This window comes from Carassius carassius, chromosome 24, assembly GCF_963082965.1.
Source record: "Carassius carassius chromosome 24, fCarCar2.1, whole genome shotgun sequence".
In the NCBI taxonomy this organism is placed as follows: domain Eukaryota; kingdom Metazoa; phylum Chordata; class Actinopteri; order Cypriniformes; family Cyprinidae; genus Carassius; species Carassius carassius.
The window spans coordinates 14,246,973-14,268,273 of record NC_081778.1 but is presented as its reverse complement, the minus strand read 5'-3'; the positions used below and the strand labels follow the sequence as shown (position 1 = coordinate 14,268,273).

The 21,301-nt window shown below is 43.0% G+C and overlaps 1 protein-coding gene across 3 annotated transcripts in view; it reads right to left on the bottom strand.

Moving 5' to 3' along the window:
- LOC132102867 (integrin alpha-10-like) overlaps positions 1–20,457 on the bottom strand; it is a 45,466-nt gene extending 25,009 nt beyond the window's left edge. For 2 of the 3 annotated variants that reach the window (XR_009423296.1, XM_059507560.1), the window contains exons 1-6: positions 20,245–20,457; positions 7,361–7,472; positions 7,030–7,139; positions 6,842–6,930; positions 1,209–1,323; positions 991–1,118 (exon numbers count right to left, since the gene is read on the bottom strand). Coding sequence is in view for 2 of the 3 variants with exons in the window: in XM_059507560.1 (XP_059363543.1) it covers positions 991–1,118; positions 1,209–1,323; positions 6,842–6,930; positions 7,030–7,139; positions 7,361–7,472; positions 20,245–20,296 (606 nt within the window). In the remaining variant the exon portion in view is untranslated. Of the gene's footprint in view, positions 1–990; positions 1,119–1,208; positions 1,324–6,841; positions 6,931–7,029; positions 7,140–7,360; positions 7,473–20,244 lie in introns of those variants that run through there. The other variant, XM_059507561.1, reaches the window with a different exon arrangement.
- Between the last annotated feature and the right edge of the window lie 844 nt (positions 20,458–21,301).

The following is a 21,301-nucleotide window of genomic DNA, read 5'->3' as shown; positions in this document are numbered from 1 at the left end:
TTCTCTCATCTCAGTTTTAAAACATTTTATAAAGACATTTCTGTGGTGCTTTCAAATCATTGATGTGTTTGTTCGAGCATCCTGATCAGCGCAACATAGTAACATTGTCTCAACCAACAGCCTGAATCTAGTGGGGTCTATGGCATTAAAAAAATGATCTAGCTGATGTTTGAGGTGATTTCCTGTAAATCACACAGCAGCAGTAATTTGTGCAGAACGGATAACTTCAGAAGGAGTTGTAGATGTAATTGGCATCTCCATTATGTGCTCTGCTCCACCAGCAAGAAGGCCCGACCGAATCTGTCTGAGCAAGAAATGCCCCTCAAATCAGAGGAATTTCATTTTACCTTATGTTGCCCCCATACATTTCTAATTTTGTCCCCTCTGTCCTTCTACTCTAGAAACCACAATTGCTGTCGTTTCACATTAATATTGTCATTTATTTTCCCTAGCCTGCCAGTGCTGTTTCTGTTTGGGCTCATATCTCTCTGCAGACTGGCTTGTGGTTCTGTTTCTCACAGTCATTTATACTGGGTCAATGCATCAAAGCTAGACCGGCGTTGGAACTGAAAGGATTTAGAGTTAAAAGGCCATTCTAAATATCTGTCAAAACCGCAGCCAGGTCTCTGTTACCTAAAAGCACACAGTTTGAGAGTAAAGGGTTTGCTCACTCACTTTGCTGAATGTTTATGCATTCATTCTGCCCAATTAATTTCCATGATTGTTTGTTAACTTTACCAAATATTTGTAATGAGTGGATGGGAAATGGTTGAGATTTTTAAAATTAATTTTTGCACACACACAAATAAATAGAAAAAGTTACATTAATTTGAATTTTCCATGACCTTTTAAGATTTTACTAAAACATCTAAAGAAGAAACATACTGAATGCGTTTTAATATCACAAAAATTCCTCTAAATCCACGTTAAGATAAACAGACTAAACTAAACAGACAGGAACTACATCATTTAGGTAAAACAAACCTATACCTGCATTTGCTCAGGACTTATGTGGAACTTGCTGAGAATGTTGCTAAGGAAGTTCTGCACCTCGTACCAGGGGTAGATACTATTAGAACCATCTAAAACAATCACTATGTCCATGTATGTGGTGCATCCTGTGAAAAACAAACACAAAGGGAGATCAGTTATATGCAGTTGTTTCATTCAATCCAACAGGTCAGATGGACAGAGGATGTTTATCTCACTCTGTGCAGTGGGTGCAATGATGTCCTTGGGCTCCATGTCATTGGTGATAGATGCACAGATTCCTGTGCTGAACAGAGATGTTCCACATTCCTGGGACCAAAGTGGAGCGCAGGCCTAAAGATTATACAGAGAAAGTTTGTATATACAATTCTCATTCAGCATCCGTAGCACCACCTTTATGCTTTACAGTTTTTTTTACACAGCTGATACCTTACAGACTTATTATAAACAGCATTAACTCATAGAGCATGTGGCTGATATGTGCACAAATCAGGGATTTTGTTAGTGTTGTATGTTAAATTCTCTCTGTAAAAGTAAAGTCTGGAATTTTTCCATTTTAATGTCTTCTGTTTAAAAAGGAGTGTGCTGTGTGCTGTTCAGACCAATAAAATCTACTGATGGGAAGTGATCCAGGGAAAGTAGTAGAGAAAAACAGAAAGAAAGAGAGAAGCAAAGACAAAGTGGTCGTGAAAAAGCATAGAGGAATATTTTATAGCTCAGAAGTTTCTTCGATTGCTCAGGCAGAACACTTACACAACCATTGAAAAGTTTGAAGGTCAGTAAGCATTTTGAAAAGAAATTACAATTGATTTAAATGTTAATGGTGACATTAAAGACTGTTTAACAAAATATTTATATTTCAAATGTTCTTCTGAACATTCTATTTATTTAAGAATGCTGAATTTTTTTCATCATGGTTTCCACAAATATATTAAAAAGCTCAACTGTTTTCAACATTGATAATAATAAGAATGTTTCTTGAGTGCCAAATCAGCATATTATAATGATTTCTGAAGGATCATGTGAAACTGAAGACTGAAGTAATGGCTGCTGAAAAATCAGCTTTACCATCATAGCAATAAATACATTTTTTATATAAATTAAGATAGGAAACAGTATTTAGTATAACATTGCACAATATTACTTTTGCTGTATTTTTGATGCAATAAATGCTTCCTCCATAAGTATATGGGACTTAATTTGATGAGAAATATTTGAGTTCATATTGAAATTGTATTGGTCTGAACAGAGTTCAATTATTGTTGAGATCTCAAGATTTTTTTTTATTTGTCACATACACAATCATAAAGAGCATATATAACCAGCAGTGAAATGTAAGATCTCTTTTGAAACTTAAAAGTTGGTTTATATAAAAGTTTAATATTTGAGTCTCTTTCTCTGGATAAAGAGAAAGGAAAGAGATATTGAAAAGAAATTTGTGATTTTACTTTTCTTATGGGAAATAATCAGAAATATGGGTTAGAAAGAGAAAGAAAAAGACTGATAAGAGAAGGAAAATGAGAAGGAATGATATGAATAGTGAACTGTTGTTATTGCTATTGTCATAAATGCTTTGATGCAGAGTTGTCAATGAAGCAATTTAAACTCACTTGGTGGGAGTTGAGGGGAGAAGGGCAAAAAAACACATAAAAATAGTATGACTTCAAAGCTTGCGATTTATTTGCCTTAAAAGCCATTGTGAGGATTGGTGAGGCAAAGAATGAAGAGAAAGAAAACATACCAAGAACTGAGAGAGTGAGAATAAGACAAAAGAAAGACAGGTTTGGAAGGAGTGGTTAGACTGGTAAATGTTCTGTGACTCCCCACCCTGTTATTATGAAGGCCTGTAACAGAGGGATGAGAGGATGGTGAAAGGGAAAGGAAAAAGGATAGAATGAGTGCAAGAGACAGAACTGAAGTGGCGATGAGGGTGAGAGGTGCTATGGCTTTTCCACTGCCTGACATTACAAAGGGCTTGAGTCACATTCCTATCCTGTTATAGCACTGATCAAAGGAATAAACACAGACTCGCAAATCTTCAAACAGGTACATTCAATTAGACGCTTGGTTAATGATACTTGATTCTGCAATGTGGGGCTCATTACATCCATGCTGTGAGTGCAAGTTTCAGTTGGCATACACCACGGGGAACTATGTTTGACTCCATCCCAGAAGCTGTACTCACTTGCTCTCTGTTTAACCCTCTGTCACACAAACACAAACACAGAAACATATTTTTGTTTGAACACACATAGCCTGACTCCCTCCACCGAAACTTTCACTGGCTCTCATTAAAAGTCTGACTACTGGCAAAAGCCACCCAGCAATTCCACCAAAGCCACAGCAGAGCAGCTCCAGAACTGGAGTTATCTGGTTCACTGCATTCTGCTGACACAAAAACCTTGTGTATGTGGAAGAGAGTGTGTGTGGGGGGGTAAAAGAATTTTGCAGGCTGAAACCATGAATATTAAGAGGAAGACTGTTCTGGTTGAGTTTTGGGTCAGGTGAGGTTGTAGTTTGTTTTTGTCTTGTCTCCCACTCCATATATAAATCCTTTCTTCCATTCTATGTCTAAAAGAAATCGTACACTCAAATATGAAAACTTTGTCATCACCTACATTGTTCCAAATCCACACGATTTCCTTTTCTTTCTATGCAAATCAGGATGTTGTACTTACTTAAGACTACTGTTTCAGTTTTAACTGTCACTCACATTTTTGAACATAGACTTTATAGTGCACGATCCAAACATAAATTTGTATAATTAATGAATGAAAACATTTTGTAACATAATATTGATGTACCATTTACATGGTAATGCGATATCTGATTTAAAAATGGGTTTTAAAGAATGAATTTTGAGATTTTAAGTTTTCAGTTAATATATAATTTCTGATAATTTCTAAAATGTGATAGAGAAAAAGGCAATGAAGAACTCTTTTTTTTAACAAAGGTCAGAACTCCTGTTATAATGTAGATTTTTGAGGGTGCACTCTTGTCATAAATTAATCTATTACTTTTCCTACATAATTGTTAACAAAAAACATTGGTAAAATATATATTTGGGAGTCTTAGACCTTTCCAGTTTGTCAAGATTAGATTAGATTTAATTGTAATATAGTGAAGTAAATGTAGGCGTCCCATATACGGGACAGGGTGACAGTTAAAGGGTAAAGGTCATACGATAGCTTTGAGACAGATCAGATCACAAATCACATTATTCAATGGAAATCCTGACATTCGACCTATTCTCCTCTGCACATTGATTAGAGAAGTAGTAGTGTCCAGGTTATGAATGACTAAAGGGCCTTTTGCACCACTGGAACCTTTCCATAGAACCAGAACTAATTGTGGAACTACCCACTTTTTGGCGTTTTCACACTGCCGGAACTGAGTGAGATTTTAGTACCAAAACCAAATTTGCTTCTGCTTTGGAGCAGCGTCTAACCAGCACAACTGGTACTACCCATGACATAAGTATACATTGATTAGCCAGACGCATTTGAAAACACCCTCACTCGCCATGATTTAAAATGGCGTGTAAAAATAGATTAAACATTGTGTCAACTTATTTCGCAAGTATGATAATCAGCGATAGATGGACAGAGGCTGAAGTGCCATTCTTTCAATCGCTTTACATATACGTTGACATTCCATGTCCATTATTGTGCAACCCATGAGACACAACAAAAAAAACAGCTCCAATCACAGCGTCCTCCATCCTGCTGTTGTTAACGTTGTTCTTCTTTGTTAACGTTGTTGAACACCGCGCAAAATTACGTCCCTGTCGAACGGCTTACATATCTTCTTAGCACACACTGTTGGTGCAAATCGTTCCAGTACTTTAGTACTGTACATTTAGTTCTTGAACTAAAATGGTGTGAAAGGCCCTTAATTGTTCTAAACTGGATCTTTTCAATGAAATTAGTCTGAATGATTAATTTACACATTGATGAGGTTCTTTTTCAACTTACTTAAACAATGATTCTGTCCATTGAAAGTCCTTTGACCCAAAACTTTTAGAGGCCCTTGCTTTGAATGACTTCAGCACATCACTAGTTTCTCAGACTGGGCTGATGTGATCTTGGTCCACTCTTCTTTCACTCTCTTCCATAGTTTGGTAAATGTAGTTGGTTTCTTAGCCATAACATTGTTGCCAAGGATCTTCCAGAGATTTTTAGTCGAGCTTAGATCAGGACTTTTCATTTCATTATTTTAATATTCTTAGTTTCAAGGAACTGCTTCACTTGTTTTGTGAAGTGATGGGGACATTGTCTTGCATGAAAATTGCAGGCTGTTTGGGAGATAAACATTTGCATTCACCCTGCTATGTAGCTGTATAAGAGGCCCAACTTCTGCTGCAAAAAAATATCCCCCAAAGGATAACACTTCCTCCTCCACCTCTCACTGACTTCTTTATGAACTTGGGCTTTAGTCTTTCCCCAGTCTGATACCGATCAAAATGACTCCCATCAGACACAAATAAATTAAACTTGCTCTCATCACTAGTTCACTTTGGACCAGTACTCCTTTCTCAACACAACATGCTCCTCAGAAAAAGTGAGCCTATCCTTTTGATTATTTCTGCTAATGAGAGGCTTGGCCACTGCAGAGTGCACTTTCAGTACGACTTCTCTTAAACATATCAAGTTAGATCCTTATTCTGTTCAGTGCTGAACTGGGGAGCAATTCCAGCTGCAGTGTTGAACCCATTCCCCATTGAGAATCTCTGCAGTATCCTGTCTTCTCGTGCAATTATCCAACTCGAATGACCAGTCTTTTAGTGGGACTTGAATGAATTAGTGTCAATGTACAGCTGCAATATTTCAGAAATCTCAGATTTGGAATGACCAACTTTCTTTGCTGTAGCTGAAAGGGTCTTTCTCTTTGGCCTTCATCTGGACAACCTTCTGTCGCAGGGTTTCAGTCAGTTTGGAGCGGCCCGCCATCTCGCAACATCAGTGAAAATTAGAGGAACGCTGTAATTTGTTTCTTCATTGGAATAGGTTTTAAGAAGTTTAGCATTACAATTTATGCAAAATGCAAAATGTTTCAATACAAGCATTTCAGTCAAATGTAATTTTTGCAGCATTTCAAACCTTCAACCCACAGGGGCAAATCAATCCATGGAAACTGTTTAAAAGTAGCCCAATTCCATGGGGAAAAAAAGCGGACTTGACAACCCTGCATCTGACAGGACCTGCAGGAGTCAGATTTCACTTATCACAGGTTAAGAGGAGAGATGGCTGACAGATCATGCTGAAGGATTTCCTGCTCAACAGATCCTGAGCTCAATGACAAATATCTGATCTTCCTTTACACAAAGCATGCCTTACCGCGAAATTTAACGTGAAAGTGAACAATGAGTGCTCATTCAAAAGAGATTTATATAACATTACTCTGCATATTGATGAAGGCTACCTGATGCGTGAAAATTATATGCAATATTAGAATGTTTGCAGGAGCACTGGACACAAAATATTGTTAGAAATTCAGTGGGAGTGGGACTGAAAATACAGACTATCACATGGCTCTGATACAAAAACAGACACAATGATTGGCGACTGTAGAAAGTAATAGCCAAATCCTGGACATTTTGGGTGATTTAAAAATCCCAGCCGGATGCATTTTTCCCATCTCCGGGAAAAAGAGGACATATTTACTTACCTGAGGGTAAGTAAATTTCCAGCAAATTTTATCACAGTGTGTTTTTTATTTGTACCATACCACAAATACGTACACACTCATAAATATGACTGAATAATCCAAATATTGCTGTGATGTCAGTGCTCAAACATGAGATGTTTTTGGGCTCTAAATACAGTCTACAGAATTTCAAATATAATCTCACCAGGAAGCCATCTGAAGCAGCAGGGGTCAGCGTCATCCCCAAATGAGAGTTTTTAAGATTTCGAGACAAATTCTGAAATGCATTTTCGCCTATAAAGGGAATAACACAAAAACATGTTGTAAACTACCACACCATGCACAACAAAGTCATTGAATGTAAATTTCATAGCCTGAGATTCGATCCAATACCTAGGTTAACTTTTGAGCAATTGGAATTTATCTCATCTCCCACAATGCACTTGTAAATATCCCCCTTCTTGTTATTTTGTGGTCCATCCCATGGAGCACCAACCAGAATTCTGTTCATAAAACAATGAGTCACTCCAATATCCAAAAAAACACTTTAAAAGAACAGCAAAACATTCTGTATTTTTAGGGCCTGTTTTGTTCTATATTTTGTGATCACCTGATGAAACCTTAATATAAAAAAATCTAGTCAGCTCTTTAAAATCGAAATTGTATTTATCATCAAGAACTTCTAAATGTGAGTAAAAACTAAAAATTACTGAAAAGTGCTCACAATTTTTCTCCATTGTTCTCATGCTGTAACACAGAGAAGCCGAACAGAGCATCTTCAGGCCCACTGAAGATCCGTGGCCTCTTCACATCAATATTAAAACACTCACACAGACCTAAAAGAGAGAGACATACAGTATAGTAAATTAATGCATACAGTGTTTAACATAAAAAATAAATATACACACGCTATTGTTCAAAAGTTTAAGGTTGGTTAACTTTTGTTTCCTTTTCATTTTGCTACACATTTCCACATTGTCAAAGTGGGGGCAGTTTCCGTTTCTTCTGGGTTGCAAGGCTTGTGGGTTGATAGTGAGCGACGTACTGCTTCCTCACCCTAACCCACGACGCCCCCTATCACCAGTGGCCAAGAGATCGCATTTCGGAGATGCAACGCCTCTCTACGTGTCCCCAGAGGGACTGGCCAGAAGTTCGTGGAGAGGCGTTGCATCTCCGAGTTTTGCTGTGATCACTCAGAACACAGTGCCTTCTGGGCCACCCAGCATAACTCCCCATTGCTGCACCACCGCGGGTATGTTGACTATACTTTTGGTGCCACTCATACAGATATTGGGAGCGTGGCTTGTGCTGCCCAACCTGTCCCACTGGAATATTTAGATGGTTCAACTCGACTATGCCATTCAGTTAACCTCCTGGCACCCCTCTGGAGCCTAACGAGTAGGTCATGCTTCTCCAAGGACCAGACATTCACTGCAACATGATGTGCTGTGATAGCAGCAACATAGATTTTAAAGGTGGAGGGTGACAGCCTACACTCCAACCTTTCTTGCAGGAAAGAAAGCATGCCTCTAATTGAGCATCTCCGGGGGTCTTCTCAGCGAGAAGAACACCAATTTGTGAACAGACTCCACTTCAAAGCAAAGGCTTGCCTCGTAGAGGGAGCTCAAGGCTGTGTGATAGTGTCTACCACCACAGGTTGCAGATCACTTAGTTCTGCCACGTCCCGTCCAGTAGCCACACATGGTGGTTCAAAAGACATGTACGCAGGTGCCAGCCCGAGAAGGAAGGTCCTTCCTCAGGGGGAACCGCCAGGGAGGGGCTCTCGCGAGAAGCACGAGTTCCAAAAACCAATTCTGGGTGGGTCAGTAAGGCGCAACCAACAGGACCTATTCCTCGTCCTCCCTGATCTTGCACAGTGTATGTGCGAGAAGGCTCACTGGGGAAACTTTGCGGAGCAGTCTGACGCCAGGCCCAGTACTGATGTTAGCATGCTCGGAGTCCCGGTCAGCCACTGTACTGGGCTAGGTGTCCATATGGCTTGGTATCCTGCGGGAAAAACCATACATGTATTCTTCCACGCAAGGTTTCCCTCTTGGTGAACCTGTGTCTTCCTTTGACAGACCCGCTCTGTCAGTCTCTTCTGGCAGTTGTTCCATCCCTACTCTAAGGTAGGACCTGTCTCAGAGACCTATTCCATATGTAGTACTGCCCTCTGGGTCAGTCCATATCATTATCTCCACATGCAACCTCCTTACAGGTAGGATGTGGTCTCCATAGCAACCTTTTGCTAAAGACTTGCTCCCATCGTTCTGCCAGGCTGGAAGAACAAATAGGGAAGATTTCAAGCAATCTTTCACTGAAGGTTGAAATTCCTTCCAAAGGCTTTTTCTTTGTGAATGGAACAGTAGCATGGCCTTCCCCAGCAGTGATGTACTGATGTACATCTTTGGTCCCCTCAGTAAGACCTTTGGGACCAAGCTCAGTAAATTAACACTGTGTTTTTTGGAAGGTTATGAAATGGGTGTAGCTTTGCTTTGTCAAGCCACAGCTTGTCAAGATTGCAAAGCCTCAGGGTTGTGACGGCATTCAGGTTGTGGCATTTTCCATAGAACCCTAATAACATAACTCATAGTGACCGAACCACTCTCTGATGCAGGGACACATTCTTGGCAACTCAGCATAAAACCTGAATGGTGGATGCACACTGTCGCCTTATATAACCATGTGCACAGGGAGTGGCTCAGCATGCAAAATCCACTAGCCAATCCTCATCTGCGTTTTCTCAGATTGGGCTCCCATTAGTTAGACCACTAATGTCATCACGACATAAAGTTTAACGACTTCCCTCCATCAGGGAATGAGGGTTACGTACGTAACTGAGACGTTTTCTTTTTTAATATGTATTAAAATGCAGTCTATTACTGTAAAGTCAACACTGGATTTTCAGCAGTCATTATTTCAGTCTTTAGTGTCACATGATCCATTAGAAATTATTATTATATCCTGAATTTGATATGTTTATTAATAATATTTTAACTAAAACAAATACAATTAAAAATAAACCAAACAAAAATGTAAAAGTTAAAAATAATAACACAAACCAATGTTCCCAATTTACTACAAACACTTCTTTTAAAAAAAACTTTACCACGTTAACCATAGTTTCTTCACATTTCTACACACAAAACTTCAACACATTTATAAAGGATCTATGATGGTCAAAAGTGCTTAGGTGATAAACATATCCAAAGATAAAAACTAATTTAAAGAAGGATTAATATTGGTTTCTCTAGTGTCCAAGATTCTGGAGAAAAGGAGCACTGAAGAACAGCTGTAGTTGATGAATGAACTTGATGGATGGAGAGACAGACAGACAAACAAACAGACAGACAGAGAGGAAAAGCCCAGAGAAAAAGAGTTTGCAAAAGTGAAAAGGAAAGAGAGGGAAAAATGAGGGAAAGGGCGTTGGTTAAAATAACTACTGAACATAGTGGTTCCCTGTTATGACATACAGACCTGGCTTTTATATGATTGAAAGAGAGAGAGAGAAGCTGAAGCAGAAATTCACCGGTGGATTGATTTATAACTCATGGCAAATGTAACTCAAAACAACCCAATTGGCCAAACAGACTTGTGAAACAAAGATGACCAGTCAATCACACTCCCAGTATAATACCAACACTGAAACCTATCTGAGGGGAAATCTCTGTTTTGTGTGATACGGGTTTTGATCCACACGCACACTGAGGTCTCATTTACTGTGGATGAAGTTGTGGTCTGAGTGGATTTCTTAGGACTGTTTACCCAGAAAGCAGAGGGGAAGCTTTCAGAAGGGGGCAGGCCTAAGACCTAAAACAGGGTCCCTGCATCTCTCTCTTTCAGTCTCTCATCCTTTCGCTCCCTTTCCAATGGAATGAGAACATGGAGGGGGATCCTTATGGATCAAAGAACAAATGGGGCATGCTCTATAATTAATTCCCACTAAATGTTCACAAAACGTACTCGGTTACTAAACGTAACCTCGGTTCTCTCTAGAAGAGCGAACGAGTACTGCGTCTTAGCTAAGACGCTACGGGAAAAGTCTCTTTTCACGAAATACTGAAGCAAAAAATTATCCTTAATTTTGTATTTTTGTAAAGCGCATTTGCAGCAGTACACAGCCATAGGCGAGACGGCTCGTTCGCTCATTGGCTTGTTCTGCGGCAACTGCACAGCCTATCGAGCGCGGGCTGATGCAACATCAGACCAATAAGGGCGCTTCGCGCCCTTCTTGCCACTTCCCGCCGAAACGGGTGTGGCCCAACCTATAAAAGGAGCTCGAAAAGGCTGACTCACCTGATTTATTTCATCGCCGAAGCGAACCAGAGTGAATCGTACGCACGGCAGAGAACGCAGTACTCGTTCGCTCTTCTAGAGAGAACCGAGGTTACGTTTAGTAACCGAGTACGTTCTCTTACGAGAGCTCTCTCGTACTGCGTCTTAGCTAAGACGCTACGGGAACCCGATGTAAAACGCCGTGCGCGCAGGGATCACACACCGATAAACCTGAAGCAACGCCCAGGATTTACAGTGCACAGTCACCTGAGGGACTCACAGAGAGTCCGGGACAGAAAAAAAAAGGGGGAAAAACCCTCCGTCCCATATCTAGCAGCATCCGTAGATGCGGCAATATGACATCACACAGCCGAGGCAAGGCCTGACCAATGTGGCAATGCGGGTCTTACGCAATACTGCCCATATAACAGTCGGCAGCGCCTAGCGCTCATGAATTCAGAATTCCCCTCAGGGCCCTGATTCTTCTATACCGACAGCAGCCTTGCTTGCAAGGCGGGAACCTCCAGGTTATAGAACCTGATAAATGTAGACGGCGAGGCCCAACCCGCCGCCATACATATATCCTGCAAGGAGATCCCAGTAGACCACGCCCACGACGAGGCGACGCCTCTTGTGGAGTGTGCTCTGACGCCCAACGGGCACTGAAGGCCCCTGGAAGCGTAAGCTAACGCTATGGCGTCAACTATCCATCTGGATAGAGTCTGTCTCGAAACAGCCATTCCTTTGGAACGTCCACCGAACGAGACAAATAGCTGCTCCGTCTGCCGAGAGGCAGCAGAGCGAGACACATAAGCTCTTAAAACCCTGACAGGGCAAAGAAGACTCGAGTCTCCATCCTCCCCTGACACCGGCAGGGCAGACAGGGCAATAACCTGAGCCCGAAACGGTGTGTTGAAGGGATTTCGGCACATAACCGTGCCTAGGTTTGAGTATGACCCTTGAGTCATTGGGCCCAAACTCCAAGCACGACTGGCTCACCGAGAGCGCGTGCAAATCACCCACACGCTTCACAGAAGTGAGAGCCAACAAGAATACTGTCTTGAACGACAGATGCTGAAGGCTAACCGATTGGATAGGCTCAAAAGGGGGACCCTTCAAGGCCTCCAAAACCGCCGCGAGGTCCCACATAGGGACTGACGGATGTCTGGGAGGATTCAGCCTCCTAGCTCCTCTGAGGAACCGGATGACTAAATCGTTCCTTCCTATTGACTGACCGGACGCCGTTTCAGAAAACGCCGCGATGGCCGCCACATAAACTTTGAGCGTGGATGGGGTTCTGCCCTTATCCAACAGCTCCTGTAGGAAGGAGAGGACCTCCGTCACCCCACAACTAAGGGGTGAATAACCTCGAGCTGTGCACCAGCTGGAGAACACCGACCACTTCGAGGCATACAGACGTCGTGTCGACGGAGCTCTAGCCTGAGTGATGGTATTTAGCACTCCCCCTGCGAGATCAGCGGGTAACCGTTGAGTGCCCATACATGGAGGGACCACAACTCCGGTCGAGGGTGCCAAATCGAGCCCCTGGCCTGCGAGAGGAGATCTCTCCTCAACGGTACCGGCCATGGGGCGACATCTGCTAATTGCATCAAATCTGGGAACCATGGATGGTTCTTCCAAAGAGGTGCCACAAGCAGTATTGAACATCTCGTTTCTCTCACCCGTTCTATCACCTGCGGAAGGAGGGAGACGGGAGGGAACGCATAAAGCGGGCAGCACGGCCATTTCCGTGACAGCGCGCTTTCGTTCTTGGAAAAGAATGTGGGGCAGTGAGCGTTTCCGTGGGACGCAAAGAGGTCCACCTCCGCCATGCCAAATCTCTCCCACAACAGCCGAACTGTTTGCGGGTGTAGAGACCATTCTCCCGTAGGGACATTGCCTCTGGGCAGCCTGTCTGGACCCAGATTCTGCAGTCCAGGCACATGCACCGCTCTCAGCGAGCGCACGTTGCGTTGAGCCCAAATCAGGAGGCGTTCCGTCAGCCTGTACAGGTTTCGGGACCCGAGACCGCCCTGGCGATTTATGTAGGACACCACGGACATGTTGTCCGAACGGACTACGACGTGGTGATCCTTGATATGGGGACAAAAGCGCGTCAGCGCATTCTCCACTGCCAGCATTTCCAGGCAGTTGATATGATGGAGCTTTTCCCGTTCTGACCATAGGCCAAAGGACGGTCTGCCTTCGAGCAGCGCTCCCCATCCCGAAGTGGAGGCGTCCGTCGACACCATTTTCACACTCGGGGAAGTCCCCAGGCTTACACCTGATCGGTACCAGCCGTTCGCTGTCCAAGGTGCTAGAGCCGCAACACAGCTCTGATCGACCTTGAAATGCAGCCGGCCAGACGCCCACGCTCTGCGCGGCACCCGAGCCTTCAGCCAGAACTGCAGGGGGCGCATGCGGAGCAGGCCCAGCCGCAGAACCGGAGATGCTGAGGCCATGAAACCCAGCATCTTTTGACAGTGTTTGAGCGACACAGTCGCGCCACAGCGGAAAGAACTCGCTGCACGCTGAATGCCCATCGCGCGCTGTGGTGACAGCCGCGCCGTCATGGAACACGAGTTCAGAACTATACCCAGAAACAGGATCGTCTGACTGGGGTTCAGCGAACTCTTCACCCAATTGACACTGAGGCCGAGCTTCTCGAGGTGATCGAGTAAAACGGCTCTGTGGTCCATGAGCTCCGCTCATGATCGGGCCAGAACCAGCCAGTCGTCCAAATAATTCAGCACTCGTGTGCCTCTGAGTCTAAGAGGAGCGAGCGCTGCATCCATGCACCTCGTAAGCGTACGAGGAGCTACGGACAAGCCGAATGGCAGGACTGCAAACTGGTATGCCTGGCCCTCGAAGGCGAATCTCAAATATCGCCTGTGGTTTGACGCTATCTGTATTTGAAAATACGCGTCCTTCAGATCTATTGACATGAACCAGTCCCCTCTGCGAATCTGCGCGAGGAGCTTCCTGGTCGTGAACATTTTGAAACTGTGTTTCATCAATGCCTATTCAGCTGTCTTAGATCCAGTATGGGCCGGAGACCCCCGTCTCTCTTGGGCACCAGAAAGTATCTGCTGTACAGCCCCCCCTCGCTTTGAGACACAGGCTCTACAGCCCCTTTGCTCAACAGTTTTGATATTTCGGCCCGAAGTATGTGTGCTACTTCTGTTTTGACCGTAGTTTCGACGCGCGCTGAAAAGCACGGTGGGCGTCGAGAAAACTGTAGCGAGTAGCCTCTCTTTATAATGCCTAGCACCCAATCCGAAACCCCTGGAAGCACTGACCATGCATCTGCATGAATGGCTAAGGGCTGGATGCGAAACGCGCTCTGTTGACTGGGCAACGGCGGCGCTCGAGTGTGCTGCGCATCTGAGGCGGGGAGCGCGCTGATCACAGCGGGCAGATCGCTCTTCCTCGACCCCGTTCCGGCGCTTAACCGACTGGAGGGAGGCTGAGCGGGTCCCGTGGGACTCGATATATCTGCGAGTAACCGTGGGCTGCATGTGTGCACTTTTACCACTTTCAACTCGCTGTCTGCCTGTGCAGAATGTACGTGCACGGGTCTCATTTTTACAGGAGCCCCGCGCCGTATGTGACATAGTGTATGTGGGCACTGGGAAGTGGGCACGTTTACTATGCGGCGCGCTCGACCGATCTGTGTCGATCTTATGTGCGCTAGCCCTGTGTGCAGGGCTGTGCTTACATGTGGAGATGGGCACTGGGTAGTGGGCATCGTCACTGCATTTATAGCACCATCGGCCGTGGCCGGACGAGCATGCACGGGTTTCGTTTTTACAGAAACCACATGACGTGTGTGACATAGTAATTGTGGGCACTGAGGGGTGGGCACGTTTACTATGCAGTGTGCGCGACCGACTTGAGTCGACATTATGGGCGCAGGCCCTGTGTGCAGGGCTATGCTTACATGTGGAGATGGGCACTGAGGAGTGGGCATCGTCACTACATTTATAGCACCATCGGCCGTGGCCGGACGAACGTGCACGGGTTTCGTTTTTACAGAAACCACATGACGCGTGTGACATAGTGATTGTGGGCACTGAGGAGTGGGCACGTCTACTATGTAGTGCGCGTGATCGACTTGAGTCGCTTTTATAGGCGCGAGCCCTGTGTGAAGGGCTGTGCTTATATGCGGAGATGGGCACTGAGCAGTGGGCATCGTCACTACATTTATAGCACCATCGGCCGTGGCCGGGACACCAGAAATTACACCTTTTTCGGGAAATATCTGGGTAGCCGTGATAACGGTTTTCGTGTGCAGGCAAGCGGGCAACCGTACAGGCTTGCGCATTGCAAACAACGCTGAAACAGTCACAATCTCTGGAAACTGAAACAGCGGCGCGCTTCGGTGACAGCCCGGCCGCAGCGGAACTCGTACACCGGCGCTTCGATGAAGCAGCCATCGTGTGTAGTGCCGACGCAGCGTCATGCAGCATGCGTAGATGGCTTTCCCAGGATGGCTTCGGGGCTCCCGGCCTCACCGTAATCCTCTGCAGCGGTCCCCGCGGCGCGGGGCGACGGCCAGTAGAGCGAGAACGGGGGTCTCGAGCTGCGTTGCTGAAGCTGTTGTGATAACGGCTTTTGTGTGCAGGCAAGCGGGCAACTGTGCAGGCTTGCGCATTGCAGAAAACGCTGAGACAGTCACAATTCCTGGAACTGAAACAGCGGCGCGATTGGGTGAGAGCTCGGCCACAGCGGAACTCGTACACCTGCGCTTCGATGAAGCAGCCATCGTTAGTAGTGCCGACGCAGCGTCACACAGGAGGCTTTAGATGGCAACACCGCTTTTGCCGCCGTCCAGCAGAGGGCGGACAAAGGTGCGTCGCTATCTCCTGTTCCACCAGCGGAAGTGAGTGGTAGTTCCTGTTTTTAGCATCATCAGTGTGGAGAATGCTAGTGAGACAGACGAACGAGTTCGTGCTGAATATGGAGCGTTCCAAGCCTTCGCCACCTCTTCGTGAAGCTCAGGAAGAAATGAGGCGGGCTTTGAGAAGTACGCTCATCCGAAAGGGAAATACCATCCAGCCGGGAACGAGAGGGGGGGGCGCTGGTGCAAACCACTCGCGGCCGAGACACATCGCGGCCAACACGAGCATTCGCCCCTGCTCCTTCTCGATGTCAGCTCGTCTGCTGGGCTTCTGAGCAGAAGGCGCGAGATCCTCGGAGCTCGCCCAGCCATCACTGCCCGAAGCCAGCAGAGAGCGCGTGTCCTCTTCCCCCGACGCGGCCCTGAGATCGACTTCCTCGGACGACGCGCCGGCAAACAGCGGGCGCTGCCCACCGGGAAGCGATGCAGGGGGGGGCCGGTGAAGCAGGGCGAACCGGCGAGCTCGGTTGAGCTGAAGACGGTTCCGGAATCCGCTGGAAGCGATGCTTTTACGGCGCCTCAGCGCAGCGGAGAATGCAGGCTCAGAGAAAAAGGCCAGGCGAGTCCTCACAGTCACCATGGCAACAGCTCGCAGTGGGGGCATCCACCGTCAGCGAGCGAGCGCTGCATGATCTTCACCCAGGCAGGAGACACAGATGACGTACCGGTCTCCCTCGCTGAGTGGGGCTCTGACGAGCCGCAGGAAGGCATCTTAAAAAAGACGCGAGCTCTTTTACGAGTGTGTGTCGCAGGGCGAACACACACACACACATAAAGAACAGCTTGTATATAACAGGATTGAAAGGATATAGGCGCCGGATAGCGCAGCAGGAACGGCAATGGAAGGCGGCGATGCCAGCAGCTTCAGAATGGCTCGTCCTGCTGATGTGCTTTCTCAGACGGCGCTTGCTTCCTCCGTGATCCAGCGATGCGTGAGCTTCGCTGAAGAGATGAAAAATCAGGTGAGTCAGCCTTTTCGAGCTCCTTTTATAGGTTGGGCCACACCCGTTTCGGCGGGAAGTGGCAAGAAGGGCGCGAAGCGCCCTTATTGGTCTGATGTTGCATCAGCCCGCGCTCGATAGGCTGTGCAGTTGCCGCAGAACAAGCCAATGAGCGAACGAGCCGTCTCGCCTATGGCTGTGTACTGCTGCAAATGCGCTTTACAAAAATACAAAATTAAGGATAATTTTTTGCTTCAGTATTTCGTGAAAAGAGACTTTTCCCGTAGCGTCTTAGCTAAGACGCAGTACGAGAGAGCTCTCGTAAGAGAACTTAACTTGTCTTCCCACAAAACTCTTGTGCTCCTATTTCTCCTTTTCCCTGTTTTGCACTCTATCCAAAACAACATGCAGTGCTTTCAAGGTATATGTTGGATCAGTTTGTCTAAATCCAAAGAAACAAACAAATGACCTTTATGTTGATGCTACAATAAGCCACACATACAATGTCTTTGTGTTATATAACAAAAATATAAAAAATTGAAAAAGTGTCATTTATTTTAACATTTTAAAGGCAAAGCTTTCGACTATAAACAGTATGTATTATATATTTAGGTTAAGTTTTTTATAATAAATAAAACAAGTAGATAGAATAGAAATAGAAAATAGAGTGCTAGTGTTAGAGGGTAATTTTTATAATAAATAAAATTGTAATGTTTTATACAAAAATAAAAAATAAATACCAAATAAATAAAAAGAAAACTACCAAAAACTGTATTTTTCCACCAGAATATTTCTTTCTTTTTAATACATATAATGAGAACAAGCAGCACAGTCTTAATTAAATCAGAAATAGAATAGGAATAATCCTAACTGGGGCCAATTGAATATTGTGTTGGACAACAGGGGTCCTTCAAGTCAAAAAGGTTTAGCACAACTGTGTTAGTGGAACATGTCCATAGTTAATGTGATGAACTACATCAGCGGTTACTCTGCAGGACACTTGTGTGAACTTAAGGTGCACTGACCTTATACCTATATATAAATTTAAAATGACATTGTGATAAAAACATATTGGAAAAGTGAAGTTAGTTCTAAGAAGAGTTCAGTAATCAGACCCATTGACATTCAAACATTTAAGCATTCAAAACCGGCTTTATCTTTAACAAATTATCCCCATCTATAACCAGCATCCAAATACTCCCTTCTTCTTATTTACACTTGTTTTTCTCTTATTCGTCAATGCTTATATCTATGTGTGAAAGTGGTGTAAAGTATCTTTCTGTTCCTCTGTTTCAGCTCTGTGGGTTTCTTGGTCCATACCTCCAGGACACACACATTTCACACACATATAAATGCATTCTTACACTACATTGAGACATAGCCATTCTCACCCACCCACTGGATGGATGTCACTTTGAATGAGTCTTATTAGCAATGCAAATGTACAGTTCAGTCATGTCAGCATGACTAATATGTGAACACATATGTGACATTACTGAGAGAGGACATGTTACTAAGAAACCCACTCAAATGGGAAACAATTTGATCCATGTTAAAAATGGTACAGTTTAGTTATTCCATCTCTTTTTTCCATGAGCACTTTCATTTCTGTAAGCAATGTTATGAAAAAATGAAATATAAGAGTGTCAATATAGAAAATATAATATATAACAATATAAAATATTTTCAAAATTGAATTAAAAACATATAAGCTCTTAGAAATGTATGAATGGGTTTGAAGAACTTTTATACTTTTTTGAGAATTTGACTCTAAAGTGACTAAAATTGATGTAACCAACACAATGTCATGGCAATTTGTGTGACTATTTTATGATTTGGCGAATTGGTGGCTAATTGTTTATGATTTTTGTATGAATTAATATGTATGAATTTCAATCTGCTTACGGGCCACTAAAGGTTAGGGGTTGGCTTAGGGGTGGACCTTCATGGTTCATATTTATTTTCTAAAAACCATACGTTTTCAGATGACTCAAAAGATATGGATTTGCCATCAATTCGCCATAGCGTAAAATAGATAGATTTTCACATCAGACAGGGTTGGATCAATCCATTGAGTTAAAAAAATAAAAAAATAAAAAAAAAACATTTTCCTCATGCCTTGAATGTGGAATCTTAATCTTTATTCTCAAAAATAGTTTTAAATATATATATATATATATATATATATATATATATATATATATATATATATATATATATATATATATATATATATATATATATATATTTACAAACATTATGAATGATTAATTAACATGATTATATTTATATTGTTTGATATTAATTTTATTAAATATCATTAGGTTTTTGGGGATTCACTTTACATGTAATTTTACAACCTGAACTAACCTTATTTGTCATTAAAAAAATCAAATATAACATTGTATAAATTGCTTTTTAGTTTATTTTGAAATTAATATAAAGAACAAAAATTAGCTGACCCTTTCTGAGTTTTTAAATCACACTGCTATTCAAACAGATTTATTAAACTGCAGCTGCTACTGATAACCATTTCACTAGACTGTCTACTAGTTTTCCTTTTCTGCTTCATGATGTCTTTATTTTTCATGTTATGTCTCAATCCATTCTCCTATAAGTGATGGGGGCGGATGGTTTGAGAGTGAGAAACACAGGGAGAAATGGAGGGGGCAAGGGGGTGGAATTCCCAAAGTCCACACCTGTGTTCTCCATCTAAAACACAGAAGAACATAGCTGAACACAAGACAGCTTACTCATCACAGAGCCTCTGCAGAATCCAACCCCGGCCACAGCATATGCTCAAAAACAGACACCAATACCTACAGTATGCGGTCTAGGTGACACACTGCATACAAACAGCTAGTATGATGAGTGTGTACAGAATGGCTAGTGGCATTACACTTGGCTACAGTCTGGAAATACTTCAACTGCAACTGCTGTGGTCCATTAAAGCAGTAGCCTATTTCTAGCGTTTACAGTCATTTGTACAGATATGTGATGTTGTATACCTAATAGTGCCATGATAAGTAGGCTACTTTATCTAAAATCTTAGTTTCTGCCAGTGTCGAATTGAAACACAATTCTCCCTCACAATCTCCATATCTTGATGAAGTCAGTTAATAGGGGTGGTAACTTTAACTCTACTGCATAAATGTAAGTAATTCCAGTAAAAAGACAACTACAAGGAAAGTGATTATGATTAGATAAAACGATTTTCATGCTTTACACTTTAATTAAATACAATCAAGTCTATTATTTCACTTAACTGAGCCACATCAGTAATCGCTGTACATTATAATGTAAATGTGTGGTAGGAAAGGATTTAAGCTGAACAAATAATATCCTTGGGGTCACAGTCAACAGCTTGTTACAAGACTGTAAGTGGTGAGATCTTACATATCAACAAATATATATTTCAATCAACATCACATGAGAAAGCGTAGGCTACAGCACAAATCAATGCAATTTAACACTCAAATTGGTTAAACTCACCTTTGAGAAGAACAGTGATCTTCAACAACAGCAGGTACTTGTGAATCTCCATTTGTCAGTCAAGTGATTGCGTTTATTTTCCTCCTCCTTCAGTTTGTAATTCTCAGCAGTGGTTGTTAATGTTCTCTCAGGTGGAGATGTGCTTGCCTTCCTCTCCAGTGTAATAACTCACGCGCTCATAGTGCGATACTGCAGCGCGCGCGACGCTCTCACATTCTCTGCGCATGAAAGGCATTACTGTATCTGGCCTGCTCGCATCATTTTGGGTCAAAACAATTAGTTTACTAAAAATTGTTTGACTATGTTTCAAATTAGTAAACATATATGCGTATACCATGTTTCTATAATTAATAAAAACAATAACCAGTCATAAGTTAACTAATAATTTAGCTACACATGATAAATATCGTTATATTACAATGGCATTTTACCCAAAACTGAAACCTTTATGATTCACTATTCATCCTTATGCTAACCCATGTTAGCTACTTTTTTATTTCGTGTAAAAGAAATTGATATGCTAGACTAAATATAGGAACTGGCTATCAGTTAACTTTTTCATATAAAGAAAGTGATGGTGACTTGAATTGTCTTCAGTTCATTCACATCTCGGTTTGTGTCTCACGACTCGGTTTGGTAAAACATGAGGGTGTATTAAATAATTTTTTTAATCACTTTTAAATTTGGGGCAGTTTAGTAGCTATAAGCAAATCTTGACAAACCAACAAATTAAACACTAGGTTAGCTTACCGTCTTGTTCCCCACATAGAAATCCAGTTTGGCGCGGCTTCAACACCTGCTGTAGTTAAAAGAGCGCGCGCAGAAGTTTAGTCCAGCTTCTGCAAAACGAGCAGTTTCCAAAATGAATACATGCGCAAAAATAACTGTCAAAAATATTTCCCAGGAATTTTTTTTTATGCTGTTCGAGAAGAAACATATATCCCTTGCATATGAAATGTGGATATTGTCTTAAATGTATTTTATTTTGCGCAACTGTCCTGAAGAGGAGAAATTTATGTAATTGCGTTCGTAGCTGCTTTCTTTCGACAGAGTCTCC